The 24,300-nt window shown below is 50.8% G+C and overlaps 1 protein-coding gene across 1 annotated transcript in view; it reads right to left on the bottom strand.

Annotated features, from left to right (window-relative positions):
* The window catches only part of PAX2 (paired box 2), a 103,962-nt gene that overhangs the window by 21,977 nt on the left and 57,685 nt on the right, over positions 1–24,300 (bottom strand). Inside the window, exons 6-7 of the mRNA XM_074958510.1 lie at positions 11,149–11,324; positions 9,275–9,401 (exon numbers count right to left, since the gene is read on the bottom strand). Of these exons, the coding sequence (XP_074814611.1) occupies positions 9,275–9,401; positions 11,149–11,324 (303 nt within the window). The remainder of the gene's footprint in view (positions 1–9,274; positions 9,402–11,148; positions 11,325–24,300) is intronic.

The following is a 24,300-nucleotide window of genomic DNA, read 5'->3' as shown; positions in this document are numbered from 1 at the left end:
ACCTGGTTTTTCTTGAAAGTCAAAGCTGTTGTGATTTTATTGATGTTTATATCAGGTTTTGTAATGCCCTTGCACCTTCCTTTTTAAAACTGTATTTTACAAAATCTACATTTTTGGGGTCGACAGTAGCTCTATAAATAAACTGACATGTTATCTCCACCTCCTCACCTGCTGGAAAAATTGAGGCTCTGTAGTCCTCAAATACAGTACAGCATGAAGCTTCCAGTATATTGGGTGGATGCATGCATTCTGTCAGAACATGCTTAACATTAATCAACTGGTGTAGCCCCATTGAAGTCAAGTCTACATGGCTCTAGGAACATTTATCTGCAGATATAACTGTTAAAACCTGGACAACGAATGATGTGCCTGGTAAATTTGGCAAACGCATTAATTCAGTGCAGCCTCATTTGTTGACTCTTAGTTCATTGGGATGTTGCATTCACATGAGAATATTCACATGCTTAAAGTGAAGCACGTGTTTTAAGTGCTCTGCTGCACTGGGGCTTAAATGTGGCCAACTAAATGAAGGTGCCTTCAAAGTATGCTCAGAAATACTGTCAGAGCAGGAGACATGTCAGTTTCCAGTATACTCCAGGGCCATCCTAGGCATGTGCAGTCTTTCCTCTGCAGAGATATTCTTCTATTGATACTGAGGCACAATGAATTTTCCTGGAGAGTCCCTCCCCAATTCTACACTGATGAGAGAAGGCCAGAGCCTTCCACACACTATCCAGCTCTCTGAAAGCATGCAGGAGCAGCTCCCACTCTACTGGCAGATGGCCTGCCTGAATATAGCCCAGGTTGGTGGAGCTGAAAACTCACTGCCATTTAATGATAGCTGTTGACTGACTTTGATGTAAAATAGATTGGTGGGTCCATGTCACAGAAATCGCCATCACAGGAGGCACTCATTGGCAGCCTCTTAAGAAAAGCCTAGGACTGAGGGGGCATGGGGACTACATAATCTTCTTCCCTAGAGGTGGCCCCTTGAGTTCAGGGTTGAGGCACAATTGCAAGGTCGTACCTGCACTGAGGCCAAACAGATCTAGGAATGTCAATTCACTACTATCTCTAGCACCAAACTAACTTAAACATTAATTTAAATGTGGCATCATTTCTTGCAGGTGCAGCCACATCCAGCTTTTCATGCCCATCTGCCTTTCACGCTCATTCAAGCCTGAGATTCACTAAGTCCTTCCTCTTCAAAATCCTTGTCTATTCTCTCCTCTGTGCCTTCACAATTATCCTCAATGAACCTTCCCCTGAAAGCTTGGAACTAGCTCCTCTGATTCCTGTCCTATCCCTGATATTGCTAAGCTGTCTGGCCAACCATCACCTTGGGCCATTTGGTCCTGGAAGTCATTGAGCGGAGTGATGCCTTTTGCTTTCCCACCTCTTCTGATAAGATAAGGAGATAACATCTCTCCTGGTGCTGGAAAGTCACTCCTTGTCTGCAGACGTGCCGTGAGATCTATTGCTATCGTCTGATCCCAAATAGAGAAGGAGCTTACGCTACATCTTGGCTCTCCAAAATCTAAACAGGTATCTTGGAAGGATACAGTTGCGGATATTCATCCTCAATGCAGTTTTCCCTTTCCTCCTTAATCTGCACTGGCTCTTTGCACTTGACCTAATTTGACATATTTCCATGCTGCAGTCTGTCCTTTCTAACAGAAAGTATCTCCATTCTGCTGGAGGAGCAGAATCATTCCCAGTAACAAGTGATCTTCTCAGGGCTTGCAGCAGCACCATGTGTATTTGTCATTTGCCTCTTGGTAACTGCCATTCAGTGGAGGCACTGGGTATGCAGGACTGAGCGTTTGGCGTAAGAAGTTCCAGCCAAGAGAGTGACCTGTAAAAGCTCAAAGGTCTGTCTTTCTCTAGCCTTTGCCATCTATGAAGCAAATTCCTAACTACCAGCAGTTAACTGCAGAGGAACTGAATCCCTGAGCAGAATTGTTCCCTAGAGTCAGTGGTTACAGTAGATTGGAGCAAGAGGGGAATTCTCACCAACCCAAGCAAGGATCAGGGGAGGTTGCTTCTATCCCAAGCCAGGGAGAGGAGGGGGAGTGTTCTGCCTCATTTTAATCCCTGGCTATAGTATTGTCTCAAGTTCTTCGTTCAGTCCACCAAAGCACTGGGGCTCTCACCGTGCCATTTGAGAGACTATTTCTAACAGGAGTTCACTGTTAAACTGTTTCACTGCAGCTTGCTTGAGTGGCAAAGACAGCAGCTGAAGGTGTTTGCTATAGAGGAGGTCACCATTGCAACAGGTGGTGAATTCTATTTTCTTAAATGTTGACCATCACAAGCACATTGCTGTGCTTCCAGGAACTAGTTCAAATGCATGTGGTTTTGCTCCAGAAAGGAACAGGATCAGGTTCTTTATTACACTTGTTCCATCCTTTCTCCATGAGGAAATCCTCTTTCCCTTTCCTCTGATGCACAAGGTCTTGAGGAAGGTGAGACTTTAGGGCACTTGCACATTTCTGGTAGCCTCTGCTTGGGCACATCATGGGTTAGTTCTCAGGCCTTGACACTCTGGATGCTATTTGTTCCTCTAAGGTCAGGCCTTCTTTCTCAGGGAGAGAGAAGGGTTTTCCTTGAGAGCCCTGGCACATGGTGGCTTTGCTGGTGAGAACCATGATGTGAAGACTATCCTGCTTCTGTCCATACATGCTAACCATATCACTGCAGTATCTCGGAATCCTCCATGTCAGAAGACAAATGGAGGTCCTTTTCCATTTCAGTTGATCACAACGTGTTTTAAAGTACCTGTTTGCCCCTTTGCTTGGATCATAGCTTAGTCTGGACTTCAGGTGGCTGCAGTTAAGGTTCATTTAGCTGATACTGCACCTTTCTAGGAGCGAACTGAGGGAAATTTTTTCTTTTCCTTGCCTACAGACAAACTTTTCTCAAAGGGCTGTCTTCAAATACAGCCTCCTGCGAAACAGAATGTTCTCAAATAAGCTTGCAAGCCAATTGTGAGTGTTCACTGGGTTTTATTTTCCTCAAGATTGGCCTTCTCACACCTCCTGATGGCTATCCTGTTGGTTAACCCTCCTTGATTGAATTGAAGGACCTCCGTCCTGATACCAAGCTATTACTGAAAGCCACTTGAGAATTCCATCTCATTATTCTCTTCTGTTCTCAGGTGCATATTCCAAAAGGGGAGACTTTCCTCCATATGGTGGATGTAAAGGAGGGCCCTTAATTTTTGTTTTGGTAGAACTAGGGCCTTTTTTAAGCCTCCTTATTTCATTGAAAAGTTCCACATCCCATTACCAGCACTCCTGGAAACATGCAGCTTTCCTCTGCTCCCTTCTGTGTGATAACTACTTGTCAGTTTCCAAGAATGGGGATCTGTGAAGCCCCTGATGATGGATGAGAACAACCTGCTGAAGTTTTTTGGGTTTACATTCCCCCTCCAGGTGCACACTCATCTCTTCTCCCTGCCTACTGGCTTTTAAAGTTGTTGCTTCTGGGTTGGTAGTTACAAAGAAGGGAGACAGGCTGTCCTTGCACCCATGGTCTCAACTCCTCCATGCACATGCATTGAGACCCAAAACTTGGGTTAGGCTCCAACTATGTTATCAATCCCATGAATGGTGTACAACCCCATGGAGGACAATATTCTTATTGGTTGTCACCCACAGGTAAAGAACAGTCTGTACCATTTCACTCTGGCTGCTCCTGAGTTATTATTTCTCAGACTTTTGGGGTGCTGCACTCCTATAGAAGTCTATGGGAACTGCAAGCCCTGAGCACCTCTGAAAATCAGCTCACACTGTATATATTGTCGCATTAGTGTTGCTTTTTGCTTTCCCAGTACTACATACCCTCTTCACTCACATGTCTGTGGGGACTATCAAAACACACAGAAGGGCCAAAATGACCAAGGGACGTGATGGATTCTCCATCACTTGAAGTCTTTAAATCAAGATGGGAACTCTTGCTAAAATAAATGCTCTAGCTCAGTCACAAGATATGGGCTGGATGCAGGGATCACTGGGAAACATTCTCTGGCCTATGTTATGCAGGAGGTCAGACTAAATGATCAAAAATGTCCCTTCTGGCCTTGAAATCTAAAAAAATTGGCACATGTGGGTGGCTCAACATTAGGCACCTCACTTCCTAGTTAGGTCAGGGGCCCAATTTTCAGAGGTGCTGAGCACCTGCAGCTCCTACTGACTTCAGTGTAAAACACCTCTAAAAATCAGTCCTCGCTCTTTCTTAGGTTCTCAGATATGGCTGCAACTGCCTAACTTGAGGCCCTCAAGCTTGGCCTTGGTTTCTGAGAAAGCTGTTCGGTTCCCAAGGATCTGGGATTTGCCCCAAGTTTCATCTCCCGAGCACTCAGCTCGCTGGCATGAAGGAGCCTGCCCTATCCCCCTACGCATGCAGGAGATGAGCTGAAGGAAATGTGGCTGATACCAGTTCTGAGGCCATCCTCTGGCACCTGGGGGACAGCAGCAGCACACTACACAACTGCACGGCATCAGCTTGGGAAGGAAACGGCCAGCTGATGTTCCAGAGGAAGCGTAAGGGTGGTCTGCCCACTCCACTGTGAACCAATGACATCAGGTGGTGTCTCTTCAGGAGGTGATGGGGCAAACAGATCATCAAAGGTGTTCCAGATTCACTGTTTGGAGGCTAGTCCTCAGTGTTGGCCGTGCTAAGCAAGGTTCTGCCTTTTGTAACCACACCACTGCAGCTGCTCTTCGAATATGCACTGTGATATCCTGCTAGTGCTCTTGGCAGATTCTTCCCTTCATGGTGGGGAGGTCCCTGTCTTCTTTGCTTCCAGTAACGTCATGCAGTGTCGGTGACCAGTGGCCCTGACTTTCAGCACCACACACTTCCCTTTACTCTCAGTATTTCCCTAGAGCACTCTGTGGATCAAGGAGCCCACTGGTGAACCTGCCCTTGCATGGGACACCAGACAAACACAAGCCATGCTCTGCAATCCCTCTGGGGTTATGGGCTGCAATATTTAATTTACACACCTCCCAATCCGATTTCACAGACAGAAAAGACACCATCAACCCTTGCCAAAGTAAAGCCACTCACCATATTATTCTTTCTGGAGACTTCAGAGAGAGCCTTTCCCTCTGGCCCGAGCTGGCTGGAGCCCCTGGAGAGCCTCTCCCCCCATCCAGCCCCCTCCTAAACTGGCCAAAGCTTGGACAATAGGCAGCACTCTACAGTCTCAGAGTGTAGCATGTCCAGTGTTCAGAGGCATCGCCCTTTCCACGCGAGATGGCGCGCTCCTGGGAGTCACAGAGACCCCCAACAGTACAGAAGAAAAGGGTCCCTTAGGTATGGGTGACCTCAAAGCCCCTTTATCTCATCTCCCAGCCTTATAAGACTTGGCTCTCATCCTAGCGCTCAGTTGTGATGGTCATCCCCATGCAACACACTGGTAAACTGAGACACTGAAACGTCACACGACTTGCCCAATGTTACACACCAAGAGTGAAATTCTGGCTCCACTGAAGTCAATGGCAAAACTGCAGCGGGGCCAGAATTTCAGTCCAAGTTAGAAACAGCCAGGAACAGAACCCAGTTTTCCTAAGTCCCAGTCCAGTGCTGCATCCACTATGCCACACTGCCTCCTCCAAGCACCCTGAGCAGCCAAAGCCCTGAACTTCAGGCAGGCACATCCAGTGTCCCTTTGCTGGAGGGGAACCTGCTTTGCCACAGAGTACCCCCTCATGGTCCTGCCCCCCCATAGCTCCTGGCCAGTGGATGATCAGGAAGTGATGCGCCGCTCCTCACCTTGACAGCCCCTCCAGAAAACTCTGCCTGTCCCCATAACAAACACATTGTGAACCATTCATCTTTAATGGCTTATGCAAATCAGGGGGGACATCAAATCAATGAAGATCAATAACTGCAGCCGTTTAATTGCCAGGAAAAACATTTTAAGAATGAGCATTATCTGCAGCCCTTTCTCGGGTAATGGCGCCATTAATCCAAACGTTGGATCCCGGCCTAAGTGCAGAGGAATAATCCTCCACCCCTTGTTCTCTGCCCCTCCCCGCGCCTCCTGGGTTGGGTTTTATCCTCTTTTCATTTCCAGTATCTGAGTTTCCCCGTCATTACCGCTGGCAAACAGCTCCCAACGTTAATGGTTCTGCTTTTGTTACTCTGTGCCTGATTGAAATGTCGCATACAGATTGAGATGTTAGTGCTAAGTTGCCACCTGGGAATGTCAAGCTGGGCCTGAAATGAACTTTTTCTCACTCTCAGATCCAGATGGATCAGGCGGGGATGTTCCCAAGCTGAGCTGGGAGTGTTCCACGGTGCAGGGTGGGTGGATGGCTGGGGGAGGCACTGAGCTCAGTTTCTGCAGCAGCTCAGGGCCTTTTTTACAGCCCCCTCTTCTCCAACCCATTCCTGAGGGTCAGATCCAAAACGTGTGCAGAGTCTCAGGCCTACTGGGATTCTGCTCAAGTCCCACAATGGATGACTTTCTCTGGCCTGTGCTGTGCAGGAGGTCAGACTAGATCATCTGATGGTTCCTTCTGGCCTTAACAGCCATGAATCCTTGTTCCCCTCCCTCATCACAGGCCAGTGGAAGGAAAAAGAGGGGATGTGCTGTGTCTGATCCTGCCCCCCGGTTCAGAGAGGTGCCTCTTGTGAGAGAGATAAGGGTGCCCTATTCCTCTGGCGCTGCCCCATAGGTGAGCAAGGTCGGGTCCCCCAGATCCTGTGCTCTTTGTCAGGGAAGCACCCTCTGTTAGAGGTGTGTCTGGCCCCCTCAGCTGGTCTGTGCCCAGAGGTGCATCTCTAGCCATATATATCTGAGAAGGAAGGAGGAGAGGCACAGTTGTCCCACAAATTCCAGCTGTCTAAGTAGCTCTGTAGTGCTGGGCTGGGTCAGCCTCATACATATCCCAGGTCAGGCTCTGATATCAGCCAAACCAAAACCTATTCCCCAGGAAGTCTCAGGACTCACATCGCTTGGCTCCCTCAAACCGAGACCCTGACCTTGCCCCAGTGCCCAGTAACCCTTTCCAGGCCTCTGGCCAAATAGCCCATGTACCTGTGGGTGACGCTCACTTACGCTGCTGGATCCCACCCGGCGGTCAGAGGTCTCCAGATCCTAACATGGCATCCTGCAAAACCCCTGTGGTCAGTGACTACTCTGGGGGAAGCTGGGTGATGCTGGAGCCAGCCATGCCGGCTGCCTAGGAGCCATACCCAATTCAGCCACCAGCCACACTGACCCTGTGAGCTACTAGGCAAGACTGCTGCAAGGAAATGTGGGAGTTTCCTACAAAGGATGAGTGAGGGCATATGGTCCCCCCGGAACTGTCCCCTGACTGGCCACAGAGCTTTTTCCATTTCAGGGGACTACTCCCCAAACAAATCACCTAGGCAAATGTAACCTTGGAGATTTGGGGTACTAGAGCCATCCACCCACTGGCTCAACTGCCTCTGAAGGCTGGAGAGCAGTGCCCTGGCCCTTAAAGACAGGCTATGTCCCATGGCTCACTGGTGCATTTCCTCTGAAGGATCAGCAAGAGTGTCTGGGCCCAGCCTGAGATCCCAGCCAGCTGCTTCCCTAGTGAGGAAGGTGGCTCAGCTCCACCTTGCTTCCTTTGTCATTACCACCAGTCCTTAGTGTCATTGTGCCTGAGGTCATTGCATCTCCCTGTACTTCCCCTATTCCTCACTCACTCATGAGATACCTCCACATCTTCCGCCATTCTCAGTCTTCCTGTCTCCTGGGGAGCTGCCCCTTTCTCTTAGAGCCTCAAATGCTTCACCTACCAGAGTTTTCTCTAGCACATAGCCTTTCCCCCAGGGTAGGCTTCCCCAGGTCTATCTGCAAGCAGCTGCACCAGGCTACAGGCCTCCAGGAGAAGTTGGGGCCAGCTCCCTTTCCTGTTGGATGATTTGAGGCCAGTTCTGTGGCCATGAGTCAGCTACTTCTCTTGCTGATAGGACCTGAGACCCTGGCTTGTTCTATTCATAGATACCTGGGCCATTGGGAGCTCCTGTATAGCACAGGCCAGAGAACTGGCCCAAAAATAATACCTAGAGCAGATCTATTAGAAAAACATCCCATCATGACTTAAAAATGGCTAGCGATGGGGAATCCAACATGCCCCTTGGTATATCGTTCCTATGATTAGTTACCCTCACTATCAAACATTTACGCCTTATTGCTAGCCTGAGTTTGTCTAGCTTCATCTTCCAGCCATTGGATGGTGTTAGATCTCTCTCTGTTAGACTGAAGAGCCCTTAATTGAGTACTTGTTTCCCATGTAGATACGTATAGACTAATCAAGCCATCCCTTAGCCATTCCTCATCTTACATTGCTATGGATCTAGACAGTCTAACTCCGGCACAAGGGTGCCACCCCCAGCACTAGCATCTTCTGAGCCATCCACGGCATGAGGATGCCACAATGAAAGAGCCTGCTGGCTCACAAATTGTCCGTTGCTCCTTTGTGCCCTGGTCCCCCAGCTGTCTCACATTTGGTTTCATTTCCTCCCTCTGGCTTCCCACTAACACCTGATTTTAATGTGCCTGCTATAAGGGAGAGGGGAAGCTGGGAGCTGAGCTATTTTGACAGATGCTGTAGGAGGCACATGTGCTGAGGGGTGGGGGAGCTTAGCCAGGATAGTTTAGCAGCCCTCGCTTGCAAAGGAGAGTCCTAGCTTGCAAGTATCCCTTCCAAATGTTAGGGCCAAATACAAACCTAAACAGCTAGTTCTCCCCGAGAAGTCCAGGTGTGAGCAATGAGTCTGTTGTTCCAAACATGAAGGAGAAATCTAGGACATAGCAACCCAGGTTCTCTTCTCTGTCTGCCTGTCCTATCCCAAATTCACAGCTGGGCAGACCTGTCCCTGAGACACACCTGGGCACACCTGTATGTATGGGGGGAGGGATAGCTCAGTGGTTTGAGCATTGGCCTGCTAAACCCAGGGTTGTGAGTTCAATCCTTGAGGGGGCCATTTGGGATCAGGGCAAAAATTGGGGATTAGTCCTGCTCTGAGCAGGGGGTTGGACTAGATGACCTCCTGAGGTCCCTTCCAACCCTGATATTCTATGATTCTATGATACCCCTGGCTGCCAGTGCTGTGAATTTTAACCTTGTCTTTACCTCTTATATTCCCCAGGCCCCCCTGCTCTCTCTGTCTATTCCGGTGTTAGCCACAGAGCTGCATCTTGCATCGGGAGAAAAAGCAGAAGCTAATGGTGATGACTTGGGAATAAACGAAAGTCTTAGGAGTGCCATTTGGGCAGGAAGCTTACCGGTCACCACGGGGTACGTCTGGGGTCCTGAGACGTTGGTCCCCAGGTCTGGGTTAGCAGAGGCAGATAGACTTGACTTGACTTCATCAAGACCAGGGGTCAGAGCTGGGAGGGAGTACTCATTACCCTGGGGAAGAGAGGAGAGAGATAGCTCACTACTGATGCACCGAGAGGAAGGGAACAGCATACAGATGCGGGGTGGAAGAGGAGCGACGCCAAACCCTGTACAGATGGGAAAGGAGGAGGAAACAGAGCAGATGAAGGAAAAAGGTGGCGGGGGGCAGGGAGCTGTGGACGAGACCCTCATTTCTGCTGTGAGCAGTGGCTCCTTCCCCATCTGGGTAGCAGTGATGGAGAGGGACCAACAATGGGAGTTATTCTGCTGCGGCCGAGCACAGAATGTGGCCCATTCCCTCTGGTGTGGCCAAGCTTTCAGGCCTGTGGACGAGGGGGAAAGTTTGTGGGTAGAAGCTCAAGGGGGAGCAAGAAGGGATGTGGCAGCCTCTCTGGTGAAGGAGAGGTAGGGGCATGGCTAACACATACGTCCCCATGGTTGGGGCAGGATGTTAGAGTGAAATGACAGGGATGCCGGGGCATTTCTGCTGCAAATAGGGCCTTGTAGGCCGGTGGCCATTGTATCTGAGCTCAGTTTGCTCGGAGATTCCCCCCACCTCTTTCCTGGCTCTTGAGAAACAAAGAAGCCTCATCCCCCACCTCTGTCACTTTGTGCATCGGGGTATGAAATTGGGGAGGGGGGAGAGCCACATGGCTAACAGAAGGGTAGGAGGGGAAGAGCCACTGAATCTGAAAGGGTGTCCTGTCCGAAAGGCTCTGGTAATTGCCTTTTTATTGTGGCAGCCTCCAGACCAGACGCGGAGCCAGAGAAACCAGAGGGACTACAAAAACACAAGAAAAGTTGCTCTGATTAATATTACGTTAAATTAAAACTGATTTTCTGCTCTTTCTGCTCTGTTTTTTTCCATCCACTTCCCCAACCCACCTACCCGCTCATATGCTGCCTGCAAGTTGCCCCCTCTCTGCCCCCTCCTGTCCCCGTCCGGCCACGATTGCCTAGTCATTTCCAATTCCTTCTCGTATTGATCTTCCTGTAGAAATCAGTTTTGTAATTAGCTGCAAATTAGGCCTTCTACTGGGGGTGAGCCTGCCCCCTGATTTATCACCAGAGTAATTCACTGTGATCGGAGAGAAATTAAAATGAACTCAATTAGGCTTTGGATTTGCTTTATGGGCCCTGCTCAGAGTTTCAGGGGGAAAAATGACTGTGTCGGTGTTTAATAGTCTAATGAAAGTAAATAAAGGTTATTCATTGTAATAAAGCCAGGGACTCGGGGATGAAGGGAGTCTACAGCCAGCTTCTCCTTCCCTTCCTTTGTTGGTTTATGGCTTGGGGCGGTTTAAAAAGACTTTTGATTTTCATTTTATTAAGACAAACAGCTTTCAGGATAAAAGGCGGAGTGTGGGGCAGGCGCTGCTGAAGCACAGAGCAGAGCTGGGCCGTGAGAGAGAAGCCCAGGGGTTTTGGAACAAGCTCGTAGCTCCCTGGTTACTGGTACATTCTGAAGTTGCACATGTTTCCATACAATGACGTGTGCATGTGGATATGCAGAGAGATGCATGTATGTGTCCATGTGGAGAGAGCTGTACATCTGTGTCCATGCAGAGAGGGATGCATATGCATGCATTTGTCCATGAAGTGGTATGTGTACACATACATAAGTGCCAAGATAGGCATACATGCAGCTGGTGTGGGTGTCAATGGTGCATGGGTGAGTGAAGGAGCTCACTCCCTGCCATGTCCCCCACGTGCCTGATTAGAACCCATTTGCACCCATGTTGCCAGGCAAAGCCCCCACCTGCTCAGATTTGATGTGCTCCGATGTTTGAAAGACATCAGGGTAAGAAGGACGTTCAAAGACTCGATCTAAAGCTTCCAGCTGTTGCTGGGTGAAAGTGTCGGCACGAAGGTGCTTCCGCAAACTGTCCACGCTGCTCTGGGAGTCTCCATTGGGAACCGAGCCCTCAGACACATCTGTGGGACACAGACAGAGAGAACAGGGAGTTAGCTCCACCCAGTCCCTCAGGAAAGGTGTTTGTTGGCTCAGATCAGCACGTGATGCAGTGCAAGGCCCAAACGAGCTAGGAAAGAAGCACTCCTGCTGCCCCCTCCACTCCAAGGGAGCTGCGCCTGTGGGAAGGGAAGGCTGAGAGGCCTTGGGGGTGAGCTCCTGTGCCCTGCCCTCACCCCTGGCTTCCATGGGGAACATTACTGTGCTCCCACCCAGCATGCTTGGGGCCATGGAGAATGGCACTCAGCTCGGAGATGAGTTTCAGTTCCGCTGATTTGCAGTGTTAAAAATCGCCAAATCTCCATTGCGGAGCGTAAAATGGGAGCAAAGCGCAGAGATTAGCATTGCTAGGGACCACCAGAGATGCAACTCATGCCAAAATGATGGGCCTGAGGGGTGGAGACATGTAGCCAAATCACAGCATGCCAAAAACATCTGGAATTTAGGGAGTGCTGTGGTGCGGCATCAAAAGATGTGGCAAGTTTGTCTGTATTATAAGAGCCTGTTCCATCCAAAAAGAGTCCATCCGCGTTCTAACCCCCCTTCCCGCCAGAGGCGAGTCCGTCCGCATTCTAATCCCTGTTCCCGCTAGAAGCGAGTCCGTCTGCGTTCTAACCCCCCTTCCCGCCAGAGGCGAGTCTGTCCGCGTTCTAATCCCTGTTCCCGCTAGAAGCGAGTCCGTCCGCGTTCTAATCCCTGTTCCCGCTAGAAGCGAGTCCGTCTGCGTTCTAACCCCCCTTCCCGCCTGAGGCGAGTCCGTCCGTGTTCTAACCCCCCTTCCCGCCTGAGGCGAGTCCGTCCGCGTTCTAACCCCACTTCCCGCCTGAGGCGAGTCCGTCCGCGTTCTAATCCCTGTTCCCGCTAGAAGCGAGTCCGTCTGCGTTCTAACCCCACTTCCCACCTGAGGCGAGTCCGTCCGCGTTCTAACCCCCCTTCCCGCCTGAGGCGAGTCCGTCCGCGTTCTAACCCCCCTTCCCGCCAGAGGCGAGTCCGTCCACGTTCTAACCCCGCTTCCCGCCTGAGGCGAGTCCGTCCGCGTTCTAATCCCTGTTCCCGCTAGAAGCGAGTCCGTCTGGTTCTAACCCCACTTCCCGCCTGAGGCGAGTCCGTCCGCGTTCTAATCCCTGTTCCTGCTAGAAGCAAGTCCGTCTGCGTTCTAACCCCCCTTCCCGCCTGAGGCGAGTCCGTCCGCGTTCTAACCCCCCTTCCCACCTGAGGCGAGTCCGTCCGCGTTCTAACCCCTCTTCCCGCCTGAGGCGAGTCCGTCCACGTTCTAATCCCTGTTCCCGCTAGAAGCGAGTCCGTCCGCGTTCTAACCCCCCTTCCCGCCTGAGGCGAGTCCATCCGCGTTCTAACCCCCCTTCCCGCCTGAGGCGAGACTGTCCGCGTTCTAACCCCTCTTCCCGCCTGAGGCGAGTCCGTCCACGTTCTAATCCCTGTTCCCGCTAGAAGCGAGTCCGTCCGCGTTCTAACCCCCCTTCCCGCCTGAGGCGAGTCCATCCGCGTTCTAACCCCCCTTCCCGCCTGAGGCGAGACTGTCCGCGTTCTAACCCCTCTTCCCGCCTGAGGCGAGTCCGTCCACGTTCTAATCCCTGTTCCCGCTAGAAGCGAGTCCGTCCGCGTTCTAACCCCCCTTCCCGCCTGAGGCGAGTCCATCCGCGTTCTAACCCCCCTTCCCGCCTGAGGCGAGACTGTCCGCGTTCTAACCCCGCTTCCCGCCAGAGGCGAGTCCATCCGCGTTCTAACCCCCCTTCCCGCCTGAGGCGAGTCCATCCGCGTTCTAACCCCCCTTCCCGCCTGAGGCGAGACTGTCCGCGTTCTAACCCCGCTTCCCGCCAGAGGCGAGTCCGTCCGCGTTCTAACCCCCCTTCCCGCCTGAGGCGAGTCCGTCCACGTTCTAACCCCCCTTCCCGCCTGAGGCGAGTCCGTCTGCGTTCTAAGCCCACATCCCGCCCGAAGGGAGGTGAGTCCGTCCGCGTACTAACCCCACATCCCGCCTGAGGCGAGTCCGTCCGCATTCTAAGCCCCTTACCGCTTGAGGTCAGTCTGTCTATGTTCTAACCCCCGTCCGGCCCGAGGTCAGGATCTCCCTCTTTCACTTCCCCTTCCTCCCCTCTGTTTGCGTTCAGCTCTGTTTGTTAACCCCTCTCTGGCAGGCCTCTCTATTACACCCCCATTCCAGGGATTGTGCCATCTCCCCAGATGCCAGGCTCTCTCTGAGTCGCCCAATCTGTGAGGCTCCCAAGTGAAACCCATCCCTCAGGACATGGTGCAGGGTGCAAGCACCCACTTTGGCCTCCCCCTGCTGCGTGTCATGGTGGCCTGCTTGTGGCAGGGACAGTGTCCCAATGGGCACCTTGCCCCCTAGAGCCCTGCTGTCTCTTGTATGACTCTCCTGCCCTGGAGCGATTGCCTCCCCGGCATAGTTCCTACCCCAACCTGAGACCAGACTGCAGTGGCCCAGAGGAATAGCCCAGCCTGTTCCCTCCTGGCTGTAAGATATATCCCTTTATAGGTGATTATACGATATGATATAATCAATAGTACATTATATACAGTAACCTAGTACAGTGCCACTTGCACGACCATAGAAAATATTACATATTGATTTGTCCCAGCTGGCAGCCTTCCCCTGCAACAGCCCCTTCTTTCTCTCCCTCCTCGGCCTGGGAGGGGGGCAGCATTTCCTGGCACTAAGCCCTTTTCCCCTCTCTCTGATCTTATTCCATGGGGCCATATCCTGAAGTCTTTATTCAGGCAAAGCAAGGATTTCAGTGTGCAGGGCTTGACTGTTGAAGAGCTAGGCGTGCTGGGTGCGGTGAGCTTTGGGTGAACTGGCTGTTATGTCAGGGGGTGATGTTCAAAAGTACCTCAGGCATTAAGGAGCACAAGTCTCAGTGGCTTTCAATGGGCTTGAAAATCATCTCTCCAGTTGCCGAAGCAGCGGTTAGGCTCTTTTGAAAATGCAGGCTGCCAGTTCAGATCCCAAGGAAAGCCAGTGCGGAGCTCTTTGGAAAATCTGGATCCACACTGAGAAAGAGGAGCATGTGTGTGTTGATGTATGTGTGTGCCTCAACCTGTCTGCATCTCTAGAGACCCCCATCTCTCTGGAGAGAAGGATGTGTATCTCTTTGGGTGTGTCTGAGTCAGTGGGCATGTCTGCACGAGTGTGGTACCTCGTATGTCACTGTGTGTGTCTCTCCACCTGGGTGCTGTGTGTACTCGTACAAATGTGTGATTCTAGGCCTATGAGGGCTTGCATCAATATGTGTACCTGTTATTTCAGTTATTTGTGTGTTTGCATGTCAGTGTGTCTGCATATCCATGGCGTATCTAGGTGGCAAAGCTCCCACTGACTTCTGTGGGGCCAGATTTCACCCTCTCTGTTTCTCTGCTTGGCAGTTTACATGCTTTTGTGTGCATGTGCTTTTTGCAATTTATGCGTGTACATCTGTGTATCTGCTATGGTTCTGCGCTTGTGTATCTCCAACGTCTCTGTGTGTATGTGCACGGGCACTGGCCAGGCTTGTGTGTGTAGGAGCTTTCTTAAGTTGCTGCAGGAGTCTCTTTTCCTTCATTTATTCAGGGGCCCTTCAGATCTTGACAAATCTGTCACTCTAAATTTGCGAGAGATTATGGTGCTCTCTCCCCAGCACAGAGAGAGGTGATATATGATATCTGCTGCCTCTATTGATTGCCTGATCTGGTGGCAGAGGGCTGGCGAAATGAACTTGAAATGAACATCATGCCTCAACTCATTGTGCGTATAATACACTACTTAATCCCACATTTTTCAGCCGCTATGGAATTCAATTGATCAATCATGTCCCACTGATAGTACTGTTTTTAGGGGTTATTGCTGCTCTGCTCACTGACCTTTTTATTTATTTAATTTATTTATTTATTATTTTTGTTGGTAAACTCAAGACCTGGTGATAAGACAGGGCCTGCACAGTCCCTGAGAGATGGGGCAAAGGACGAGAATGGGGGGAGGGAGGAAGGGAGGGAAGGGCCAAAGCAAGAGAGAGGAGGAGGGACTAAATGGGAAATGGATTTGTGCCAGGGACATAAGGAAAGTTATAAAGAGAAAGAGACACAGGGAATGCTCTAGCTCAAAGAGGAGTTATGGGCTTGGTGCAACAATCGCTGGGTGAGGATCTCTGACCTGGGCTAAACCGGAGGTCAGAGTACGCAATCAGAATGGCCCATGCTAACCTTAAAATGTACAAGAGATGAGGAATACAGCGCAGAAAGGAGGAGCGAAGGCTGGTCTGGCCTAGGGTCATCTCCTAAACTCTCCCTCAGGGTAAGAAGGATGGTTCTGTAGCCTAGGGCTTGGGAGAACCGGGTTTAATTCCCTGCTCTGTATGACCTGGGGTAAGTTATCAAGCCTTGCTTTGTCTCAGTTTCCATCTGTAAAATGGAGATCATACCCCCTCCCTGCTTCACAGGACAAATACATTCAAAAACTTGCCACATGCTTTGAGATCTACCACTGCCAGGAGGTAGGTGTTTTTTATTATACACACAAGGAAGCAGGGCTACAGTGCAGTGCTTTGAGCTCCCTACACTGCCCCTGAGAGGTGGCTTATGAGCAGGGAAGGTCAAAGGTTTGGGGGTTTCCAGGTGGAGTGTCGCCAGCTCACAGAGTTCCACCATTATGAGTTTGGCCTTCAAAAATAAAGTGAACGTAAAGGAGGTTCTATAATTATTTGTGTTTGCCTGCTGCCGCCAGACCCTGTCAGGTTTTCTTTTCAACTGCAACCACAAGGGCTAGAAACTTACTTCTGTTTTTTAAAAAAGGGAGCTGAGATTCTCACCTAATCACATGACTCCAGGAGCTGGGGCCATAGGGAAAACACCAAATGTCATGAGAATTGTTATAAAATTCCCAGGGTTAACAGCACCATGGGTGGGAGAGAAACAGAGGAGAGAGACACTATGAAGAAGGGATGGACGATGACAGAGGACCCTGGGTCAGAGTGAAGGGAGGATTTGGGGGAAAGAGTACGGGGTGGGAAAGGGGAGGAGATACTGTGGAGAATGGGCATCGTGATGGGCCAGGGGAGACTGTAGAGAGTGAGACGTAAGAGGGAGGTCCGAGGGATGGCTCAGGAGTAGAGGATGCTGGAGAAAGAGCCTGGGGCTGTTCAGAATGAGGAAGGGCAAAGAGAAGAGCTCACGGGGCGAGAGAGCTTCTGTGGGTGGGAGGGCTCCTGGAGGAGGGCAAGGGTCATGGGGAAGGCTCACGGGAAGCCGGGAGATTCTGAGAGGAGACAGGGTTCAGCTAGGGAGGGACCACTGTTAGGTTTGGTAGAAAGGAAGGAATGACAGAGCAGGGCGTTATTATGGTGAAGTGAGGCTGCAGGCAGGCTTATTGGACAGGTGACAGGCAAGAAAGTGCCCAGGCAGGTAACTTGGCAACACTTTTGGGATTGGCAAGAGAACCCCCCATTCGTGCCTGGCCCAGGGACCCCACCAGCCCTGTGACACAGGGCCCCCATGTTGGATTAGGAAGGCCTGCACGAACAGCTTGAGAGCTGGACCACAGACCACAGTCACAATCTTTCTTACAACAGTGTGTGAATGGTGTAAGTACAATCAGAACCAATCCTACACACATAATGGGAACCACATCTGCTCCCAACGGGCTGCCAGGAGAACCCGAAAACAGTTGCACAACTGGCATAACTGCCTGACAAGAGACACATCAACACCCCTGTGTGTGTGACAGAAACACCCCAACTGGTAACACGGAAACACACTGCTAAGTGACACAGAAACACATCCATGGGTATCGCAGAAACAGCCCTATACGTAACATGGAAACACGCTGCCAGGCGACACAGAAACACCCCCATGGGTGTCACAGAAACAGCCATACAGGTAACATGGAAACGTGTTGACAGGTGACACAGGGACATCCCCAGGATGTCACAGAAACAGCCCTACAGTTCAATGTGTTTCCATGTTACAGGTGACACAGGGACACCCCTGTATCATAGAAACAGACCTGCAGGTGACACAGAAACACTTACGTCTCTCATGAGAACATCCATACAAATGACATACCACTCACACTGTGCTCTCTTTGGAGCAGGGACTCTCTCACTGTGTGTTTGTGTAGCGCCTAGCACTGTGGCATTACCAATAATATTCACACTCATAACAAAAATGGATGTATCTGACCTGCGGACACCTGCCTGGTGACACAGCAACACTCATGAGAAGTGCAGGGGGAATGCATCTGGGTAAGTGAAGCTGCGACAGAAACGCTGTCCCTCTTCCCCAGCTTTGTCAGCCTGGGGGTGGTCCCCTCCCATCTGTCTGTCCCAGTGCTACCCTGGCCTAGGGTGACCAGATGTCCTGATTTTATAGGGACAGTCCCAATATTTGGGACTTTGTCTTATCCAGGCACCTATTACCCTCCACCCTGTCCCAATTTTTCACACTTGCTGTCTGGTCTCCCTGTCCTGGCCCTCTGTCTGACGGCTGCCTCAGCTCTGTTCTAACCACACACACACACACCTCTCCCCTTACAGCAACACTGCTCTTTCCCTTCCTCCTTTTCCCCTTCTCTTTTCTCCCCTCTGATGTGTTGCCAGGTCCCAGTGTAGCCAGGGCCTGTCAGGTATCTTTCCTGGACATCCCCTGAGGGGGCTTTCACAGCAGTGCCAGTTGTTGCAGTTTCAAACTCAATTGTTCTCCTCGGTACTGAGGCAAATGGAGTCATTAATTACCTTCCATCGGCTGGGCCGAGTTCAGAACGCGATCAATACGCAACGCTTGTCATTCACGGCAGCTAGCCCTGCACACCCCCTTGCTCTCACTGCATTCAGCACAGGCCCACGGAGCTTTGCTCCAAAGCCCTAGGGCAGCTCTCCTGGAGAGGAACCAAAGCCCCAGCTCTGGAAGGGAGATTAAACCTCCTGCTCAGGGTTCAAGCTAGTCTTTGATATGGGACGCCAGGAAGAAACACAGCAGGGCATATCACTCCACCTCTGCTCACTGCAGGGTTCTTCCACTTCCCTCTGATGCATCTGGTGCTGGCCACTGACAGGATATTGGATGAGGTGGGCCTGGAGCCTGATCCAGTCTGACAGCTCCTGCATTTCCAGACACCTCAGTTTGGCCCCTCTATGCTTATATCAATACTAAGCTTTTGTGATACCGAGGAGGCCTTTACCCGTGGCAGGGGGCAGAAAGCATCTTATCTGTGCCGTTCTCTGGGCCCATCCAGCAGGGGAGGCTGAAATATGGGGGTCATAGCTCCCCCCAGAGGGCTCTGCCCTACATTTAGGGTATCACCGTCTCTGGGTGAGTCAATTCCACGTCGAGCAGGGCTGCCAGAACACACAGGGCTTTGACTGAGGATATTGGTGCAGACGGGGTGGAAGGGAAGGGCAGGGATTCAGGTATGCTGACAATTCAGCTGAGAAGGAGCTCACGGGGATGGGAGCAATGTTTGAAGGGTGCCAGGAAGGTGGGGAGGGTAATGAGGTGGAGAAGGGGTGTGTTAAGAATATTGCAGTAGTGGGAGGTTTCGCAGGGAAGCAGGGATAGTGGGTGGGGGGGATTGGTATCCTTTTACCTATCCTTGGTAAAAGGATATTAGCCTTCAAAAGAACCAAATATGTGTTCAACCCCCATGTCCATATGCATCGGGTAAACCTATGTGTCTGAACCTCTTTATGCAAACCCCAGGTCAACAAACCTATGTCATACAAATTAAGCACATTTGCTGTGTATCTGGACAGGTGGAGGGACGAAGGGCAGCAAGGTTGTGTGTTCTGGCATCAATATACAGCTAGGATTATGAATCTATGAGTGAGGAAGACTGCATATACACAAATGTACATGGGTACAGAATGGATAATGTGGTATGTGCACTGGGCATTTAATACAGGAGGTGCAAAAATACTCTTAATTGTGGGGGCTAAGGTGCATTTAATATTGTGTGAGTGTGCAAATGTGCATTGGATGAAGTCTGTGCATGCAAAGAGCATGCAGTTAATGCTGTGTTTACGTGTGCAAATTCATATGCATTAAGGTCTGTGTGCAAATGTGCATTGGATTACTGTGGAGCATGCAAATGTGCATTTAATGAAGTGGGTGTGTGCATACACAAATAAAATGCATTCAATACAGTTTGCAAATGTACAAATTCAAATTCAGCACAGGGTTTTCGGGACACCACAGGTATTGAGCACGGTCTCTGTGTCCGGTTGTATGCCTCAGGCTGTGAGAGAGCATGCTCATCTGTACTGAATACAGCTGTAGTGTGCATGAGTAAAGGCACTTTTGTGTCAGCATGCACACAACTGCCGTATGCACATGTGCAACATGTATAACCATGCTACATGGCTGTGTTTGAATGAGCATGCACATGCTGGTGTGTAGTGTTGGTGGTTGTGGCTGTGCTATTTCAGTGTAGGGTGTACTGGTGGCTCGCTTATGTGTATCCAGTGCAGCTTGATGGCTCTCTGTGCTGTATTGGAGCCGACGGGGCAAATTCTGCTCTCAATTCTGCTGTAGTAAACCTGCAATGACTCCAGTTACCTCAGTGGAGTCACTCTGGGTTTATACCAGTGTAACGGAAAACAGAATGAGGGTCCAGTAACTCCTGCTAACTGTGTTAGGTTTGACCCTTTAGAAGATAGAAATGCGGCTGTCCTCGGTGTGCGTACTTTCCTTGTTTATATCAATGGAGCAGTAGCAATGGTACTACACAATGGGCCAGAACCCTGACTGGTATAAGTCAGTGTAGCTCCATTCATTTCAATGGAGCAATGCTGATTTATGCCAGCTGAGTATCTGGCCCTCCAGTCCTCTCCCCAGGTGGTGCATACATTTCCTCTAGCATGGAGCCGGCAGGGAGAATGCTGCTGCCTAGCTAATGCAGAGCAAACAGGGCTACTGCAGCTCTGTCTCCCAGGACAGAAGACCTACTTGGCTTTGTCATGGGGTACAGCTCTTTCCCTTCAGATCTTGAGCCTGTGTGTTGTGGTGCTGGACCTGCTGAGGATCCCTTGGTGAGTTTATTAAAAATGGTGGCTTTTGTTAGCTCAAAAGGACACAAGCAAGGCAAAAAATTACACTGCATGCAGCCCTAACTATGCTTGTTTAGAGAAACTGCTTGCATTTATGAAGCCTTTGGTGCGGAAAGCAGGGTTGCAAATGACTGCATCAGATCGACAGTAAAGGCCATTAATTTCCTGTTATGTTTTCCTGTGTTGGGGGCTTTATTAATTTAATTTTACACTGTCGAACAACAGCGAGTGCTGACACCGCCACGCTCAGAGGGGATTTTTTTTCCCCAAGCAGCGCTTTGCCTGACATGCAAATCAACACCATTACGGGAACCAATAAAGATGAGGAGGGGACGGTGGTACCCTTGCAACCCCATCTCCCTGCTTCTTGAGCGGCTCGGGTTCCCAGTCAGGGCGCTGGTGCCTGATTTAGCTATTGACTGCCTGAGCTCAATTGACCTGACTCAAGCCCCAGGCAGCTCTATGCACTCCCCAGATTTTATTGGTCTCACCCATCCTCTCCTCCCAATAAAATACTCTTTACTTCATCTCCCCTTTCTGTTCCGTTCTGTTCTCTCTCAATCCCAGACCCCATTCCCCCTACATCATCCTACTCTGGGTCACCTCAGAACCTACACATCCCCGTCCTTTTGCCCCATTCCCATCATTCTCCCCTTCCCCCACGTACACACCAGCAGGGGCAAACGCACACTCCAGTCCTGAGCCAGGTGCCAGTGAATCATTTTATTGGACACTCTGCTGAGTCAGCAGTGAACCAGTGCCCCAGAGGGGGTGTTGTTTGAGGCTGCCATCTTTTTGATGTGCCATAAAACAAAGGCTCTGATCACTCTGAGTTGTTAAAATTCCCATGGCACTTTTTGCAAGAGTGCAGACATTAACCCGGCTGGCCTGACAAATTCCAACCTGAGTGATTACACACTGCCTAGCTAAATCCCCTGTGCAGTTTCAATTGGACACAGCAGTCTCCTTCCTAAACTGCTGTGTCATTGCTCTGCACTGTTCAGTAACATCTGTGCTCCACCCCAGGCTTAGCTGCATTTCAGCGAGGACTAAAGTGGTTCCTACACAATGAAACTTTCCAAAACAGCCTGTTTTTTTCTCTCGCTAAGCAACTGAACTGTGACAGAAAGGTCACTGAAAAGTGCAACACACTGAAATACTGCATGCATGCAATGCTATAAAACACTGCAACTATCTGGGATGTGCACTCTACTTCAGTACCATATAAACAGAGTGTCACTGTACCCTAGTTCCCTATAACTCCTGTAACTACCTGGGAAAGTGCTTTGGGATCCTCCTAAATGAAAGGTGCCATATCAATGTAAAATGAAAGTGATGAAAAACAGTCCCTTAAAGCAATATGAGGCCTGCTCATCATTAGCAAAACAGTTCCAGATACACAAAAGGGAGCAGGGCAGAAAAGAACCCAAAAGACCTTTAAGGCCCTACAGGATATTTATTTCTCCCACTGGGAGGCTGAGATGCACCCAGTGTCATAGAGGTGAAAGCAGATGGGACTCAACCAAATCCTTCCAAAATATGGGAAAGTTCAGATCTGAATGCAGGGTCAAACTCTGTGCTTGGGGCCCATCTCTCTAGAACTTCCTGCCTTCTCCCCCTAGCCCAGTGTTCCCCCCAGCCACAAAAGCCTTCACCCCTCTGGGAGCCCGGTTATGGAAATGTTGCACCACCTCCTGCAACGGCATTGATTGTGGAGAAGCGTCTCCGGGAGGGTTAGCAGGTCCTCCAGAGCCTGGTGCTTGTTTCATGTGCAATTGGTGTCACGTTAAAGTTTAATTAAGTGCCTAGTGAAGACACTTCATTAGGAGCCTGTCCCAGGGAGACATGCAGACCCCCTTGCTCAGCCCACCAGCTGCGCCCATGGAAATTCTCTGCCTCAGCAGCTGTATGACACCTGTGAGCTGCTGACAAACACAGCACAAGGGGGAGAAGGGAAGCTCCTCAGCCCGGCCTGGCTGCCTCCCTGAACCAAACAACACCCTCCGCACTCTCAGCCCCCGCAGGCTCTTTCCTTCCCGCCCGGCTTGGGGGAAGGGGAAGAACCAACCCGCACAGCCCATGGAGCTGGCCACTCGACACATCTCGGCAGAGAGCTACATGGAGGGAGAGTGAGAGAGATCAATAGGAAGGTGGACAGAGGCAATTGCTGAGGCCTTTATTCTCCTTGACACTAAGGCCCCTCCCTTTACACCACTATGGCAGCCTTAAAGTGGGCACAAATTACATTGGGACCCACTTGAAGCTGCCAGAGCAGTGCCAAGGGGCTTTCCTAGAGATGAGAATGAGGTTCAAAGAATTATAGGCAGATTAGAGAGGCAGGTAATTCATCCCCAGGGTCCTACAACTACTGGAGATGTCCTCGATGCACAGGATCATAACCTCGCCCCAGCCTCGGCAGGCTGACCCAGCCAGCGGGCGCGTCTGTTCTAGGAGCCATTTGGCAGCAATGCCGGCGTTTGGAGGGGATCCAATGTTCCCTGAGAGGTGAATTAAAACTTCATAGACTGTGTTTTCTTGAACGCAAGTTCCTGTGGCACAATTCAGCCAGAGCGCCTTCTCTCTCTTCCCATCTCCAATCACCTTCCCCCCTCTGCTTCACTCATAGTGGACTAATCGCTAGGTGAGATCTCCCCACCTTCCCCTGGGATCAAGTGGAAATGCAGCTGGAGGATCTGATGCCATCCCCAGACAAGCAAAGAGCTCCTGCTCTTCTTTCAAATAAGGACAACCTTTCTAAAATCCCCAACTTCGGGGGATTTCCCCTGGCTCAGACCAAGAACAAGGTGCTCAGTGTGTTCCCTTAGCAGACGAAGACTTGCCTCTGGAGGGGTGGTTTCCATCTGCGGGCAACAAACAACGCTTAATGTTACGTCATCTCCACTGTTGGCTTGGGAGCACAGAGACGGCCAAATTAGGAGCGAATCGGCACACAGGGGATTGACTGTCAGGCCCCAGAGCCGCTTGGATGTGGTCGAGGAGAGAGAACACGAGCCATCCTCCACCGACGCCTCCATAAAGGTTGGGATTTCTGAGGCCGCCGTTGTCTACTGCTGTCAAGGTCAGCAGGTTCGGGTTCACTGAACGGTCAGGACGGTTTGAATTACCGGCGCTGCCTGCCGATTCCCTCGCTGATTGCGATCCGTCTTCCAGCGCCTGGCCGTGGGATGCCGTTCCCCGCCTATGTGCCATGCACAGTGAGGGGGGGAACGGGGGACGCGCAGGGACGTGGGAGAGGCAGGAGCTCTCCAGAAAGGAGATGAGTTTTCAGCCACATTTCAAGAGCGAAGTCAAAGAGAGTGCGGGACCCGCAGCACGCTCTCCGCACACAGGGAGAAGGCGGAGAGAGATGCATATCCCATGACTCTGAGGACACCCCAGCTGGAGATTATGCTTTCAATATTCACCTCCCTCTGGGGACTGAACATCCCTGGTCCCCTTTCCCCTGAGATCTCTGAACTCCCCCCACCCCCCATCTCCACCCTCTACAGAAATGATGGAAATGAAAATTTACCAAGCCCTACGAGGGTGCAGAGGGGGACTGTTGGCCATGAGCTCCATCCAGTTCTGTGTACATGACTTTAGAGGTCAGAGAGCATGGAAAGATATGCAGGCCTCTACAGAAACCATATTGCAGGGCAGTCCTCTGCCCCAAACACAGCTATATGTGTGAACAGGAGAATAAAGGGCTGAGCTAACTCAGTGTGCTCCTAGATTCATCGCCCCCAAGGGGACATGACTGCTGGGCTAGGGTGCAAAGTTTCTGTAGGGAGGAGTGACATGACTTGAAAATATAACGGTCACCCCAGCATTTGTGCGAGAGAAGCAGCATGGGTGCCGGCGTGAGTGGGTGCACGTGTGTGTGCATTGC

Source organism: Natator depressus, chromosome 7, assembly GCF_965152275.1.
Source record: "Natator depressus isolate rNatDep1 chromosome 7, rNatDep2.hap1, whole genome shotgun sequence".
Taxonomy (NCBI): Eukaryota; Metazoa; Chordata; order Testudines; family Cheloniidae; genus Natator; species Natator depressus.
The sequence above is the reverse complement of the archived record's forward strand: the minus strand, read 5'-3'. Positions and strand labels throughout refer to the sequence as shown.